This window comes from Sinocyclocheilus grahami, unplaced genomic scaffold (assembly GCF_001515645.1).
Source record: "Sinocyclocheilus grahami isolate Dianchi unplaced genomic scaffold, SAMN03320097.WGS_v1.1 scaffold1815.1, whole genome shotgun sequence".
Lineage (NCBI taxonomy): Eukaryota > Metazoa > Chordata > Actinopteri > Cypriniformes > Cyprinidae > Sinocyclocheilus > Sinocyclocheilus grahami.
Genome location: NW_015506994.1, coordinates 97,461 through 100,325, shown reverse-complemented (window position 1 = coordinate 100,325; position 2,865 = coordinate 97,461). Strand labels below are relative to the sequence as shown.

Below are 2,865 nucleotides of genomic sequence, written 5' to 3'. Positions count from 1 at the left end.
TGAGTTCTTAGGCTCTTTCTAATCTTTCTTTTCAAACTGCTCTCAGCTAAAGTTCTCATACTGCAGTATCACGTTGCTAGGCTTCCGTAAAACTCCCTGATAGACTGCTTTCAGGAAGTCTTGAACATCAGGCTTCCCTAAAAAGAAGGATGCCTCCCATGATTGTCAAGACCTTTGAGCTCTGCGATACAGTGATGTCAAGTTGTTAGGCCCTTGGGCCTCCTTGATAAACTGCCCTCAAGGTCAGGTCTGACCATACTCCCTTCACTCCAGGAGTGTTGGTTTGTATTCCACTCCCTAAGACAGTGAGTATCATAGTACTCCCCTTGCTTTAGAGGGTCGTTACATTGAGTACTCGCTCCTTTGAGCTTTATTAGACAGTAGTGTCAGGTTGCTAGGTTCTCTTGAGCCTCTTTAATATACTGTCTTTAAGGTCGTCCTCTAGGTGGCCTAGAGCTATTTTCTGCAGTTGTGTGAGGGTGCCGGGCTCTATGTGAGCCTTCCTGGACAGAGTGCTCGGGAGGTCGAACTTGGCAGTACTCCCCTCACTGTACAAGGTTCTTTTATGAGTAAACCACTCCCTAGAGCCCTTTTTCTACAGCTCCATTCTGTGGCTTTTTTAGGTTGTTAGGCTTTCCTTAAGCCTCCCTCATAAGCCATCCTTTAGGTGAACTGATCACACTCCCTTGTTTATAAGGATTGTGGCACTGAGTGCTTACTTCTGAGAGCTCTAATTTCACCATAGGTTGAGCATGGATTTTGCTCCTCTTGCTTAGAGAACACCCCGCTCCCTAGAGTGTACTTAGTATTCCTTTCACTTCAGAGAGTTGTTATGCAAAGTACTCCACTCCCTAGAGCTCTGTGATGCAGGTAAGTCAGGCTGTTAGGCTCTCTGTGGACCTCCCTGATGAGCCGCCCTTAGGACTGAGCTTGGCAGTACTCCCCTCGCTTCAGATGGTTGTCGTATTGAGTACACCGCTTCCTAAGTTGGTGAGCATAATAGTATTCCCCTCTCTTTAAAGGGTTGTTTAGAGCTCTCAAGAGCTCTACCATGTGCACAGGGTTCAGTACGCATCTCGATTTAGATTCAGTACTCATCTCAATTTAGAGAGTCATTATGCTGGGTATTACACTCCATCAAGCTCTGTCCTGCGGTCAGGCTCTCTTGCCTCCCTTTAAGCTGCCTTACATGAGCTTTGGTTTTGGTCAAATGAAGGCTCTATGAGCCTCTTTGAGAGCTCCATGCTATCAAGTTGAAGGATTCTCTGTGAAGCACCTTGGTTTGCATACTTCCTCTCTGTGACCAGTGGGAAGTGTCAAGTCAGAGACTCTGCCCCAGGCAGAGAGATTGTTGGCTATTCTGTAGTCTCCCTGGGAGTTAGGGGTAAACGCAGTAAGTCCACCTAGGTGACCGGCTGGGATCTGGTAGAAATGGTAAGACTCAGATGTCTGGTCTAATCTCCTTGAAGGAATAATTTTATGTATTATTCTAAGCATTTGAGCTCTGGCCTGGGGATCTGCTCAGTCACGAGCTCTGGCCTGGGGATCTGCTCAGTCACTAATAGATAAGATCTGGCTATGTAGCTCAGGCTTTTGGCTGAAGGGTATAATGTCACTGACAGCTGCTGATGCGTCTGAGGGGCAACTCTGTTGGTTACACTGTGGAGTTGGTGCTTAAGTGCTCACCTTCCGAAAATATGGCGCACATTCCCCTTAGCGTGGCAGAGTGGGCCTATATGCATGCATAACCTGAGACATTCTTTCGCAGGCTGACAGGGTCCAGTATTTTCTGAGAGATTAATATCAGACGTAGCTACAAGTATACGGTAAATGTGAATTAATTCCTTATTATTTCTTTTGTAAGAATGTGAAGAAGAGTCCAAACTGAGACTTCTCAAACGTCTCTTCTCTGAACTCACTTTATGCGACTCCACAGCTTCTCTCATTTGCTTCAGGCCTTTCTTTTTTTGCTGGATTGTTTCCTGGATTTTTCTCTGCATTTCCTCAAAATGTCTCTGCAGAAAACAGACGTGTTACAAAATACATGTTTTTGTAAAGAAGTACCTTATTTAAGGCTACATTTATTTGATCAAAGAATACAGTAAAACATTAATATTGTGAAATTTAAAATAACTGTTTTCTATCTGAATGTATTGTAAAAATTGTATTTATTCCCATCAATTATAAATCAATAACATCAGTTTCCCTGATTGAGGGAAAAATCAAATGACAAACGAGGAGAGATTGCTGCTTATGAGATACAGAAGAGAGCAGTACCTGTTTCTCTGATCTTGCCGCTGCAGTTGATACAGTGTCGTGATTTTTGTGTTCATCCACCAAACACAGCATGCAGATACACCGCTGATCAGTACGGCAGTAAATTTCTAGCATTTTATCATGTTGAGGGCAGATCATCTCCTGCAGTCGTCCAGTGGCAGTCATCAGATTGTGTCCTTTACTTCTGAAGAGATTCTCATGCTGTTCAAGATGATTTTGACAATAAGAGCTTTGACACTCCCTACAGGTCTTCACTGCTTTCTGTTTAAATCCAGTGCAGGAGTCGCACTGAACATCTCCAGATCCAGCGTGAAGAACTGCAGGAGCAGCTTGGCATCTCGTTTTCTTGAGTTTCTCCACCATTTCCGCAAACATCACATTTTTACTTAAAACTGGTCTTGGACTGAAGATCTGTCTGCACTGAGGACAGCTGTAGATTCTCTTCCAATCCTCCTGATCCCAGCACTCTGAGATGCAACTCTTACAGTAAGTATGTCCACAGGGAATTGTCACTGGATCCTTCAGCAGATCCAGACACACTGAACAGCTGAACTGATCCTCAGCCCATGAGATACTGGCTTCTGCCAT

The 2,865-nt window shown here is 44.4% G+C and overlaps 1 protein-coding gene across 1 annotated transcript in view; it reads right to left on the bottom strand.

Moving 5' to 3' along the window:
- The window catches only part of LOC107572807 (E3 ubiquitin/ISG15 ligase TRIM25-like), a 6,090-nt gene extending 3,225 nt beyond the window's left edge, over positions 1 to 2,865 (bottom strand). Inside the window, exons 1-2 of the mRNA XM_016259242.1 lie at positions 2,278 to 2,865; positions 1,826 to 2,015 (exon numbers count right to left, since the gene is read on the bottom strand). Coding sequence (XP_016114728.1) covers positions 1,826 to 2,015; positions 2,278 to 2,865 — 778 coding nt within the window. The remainder of the gene's footprint in view (positions 1 to 1,825; positions 2,016 to 2,277) is intronic.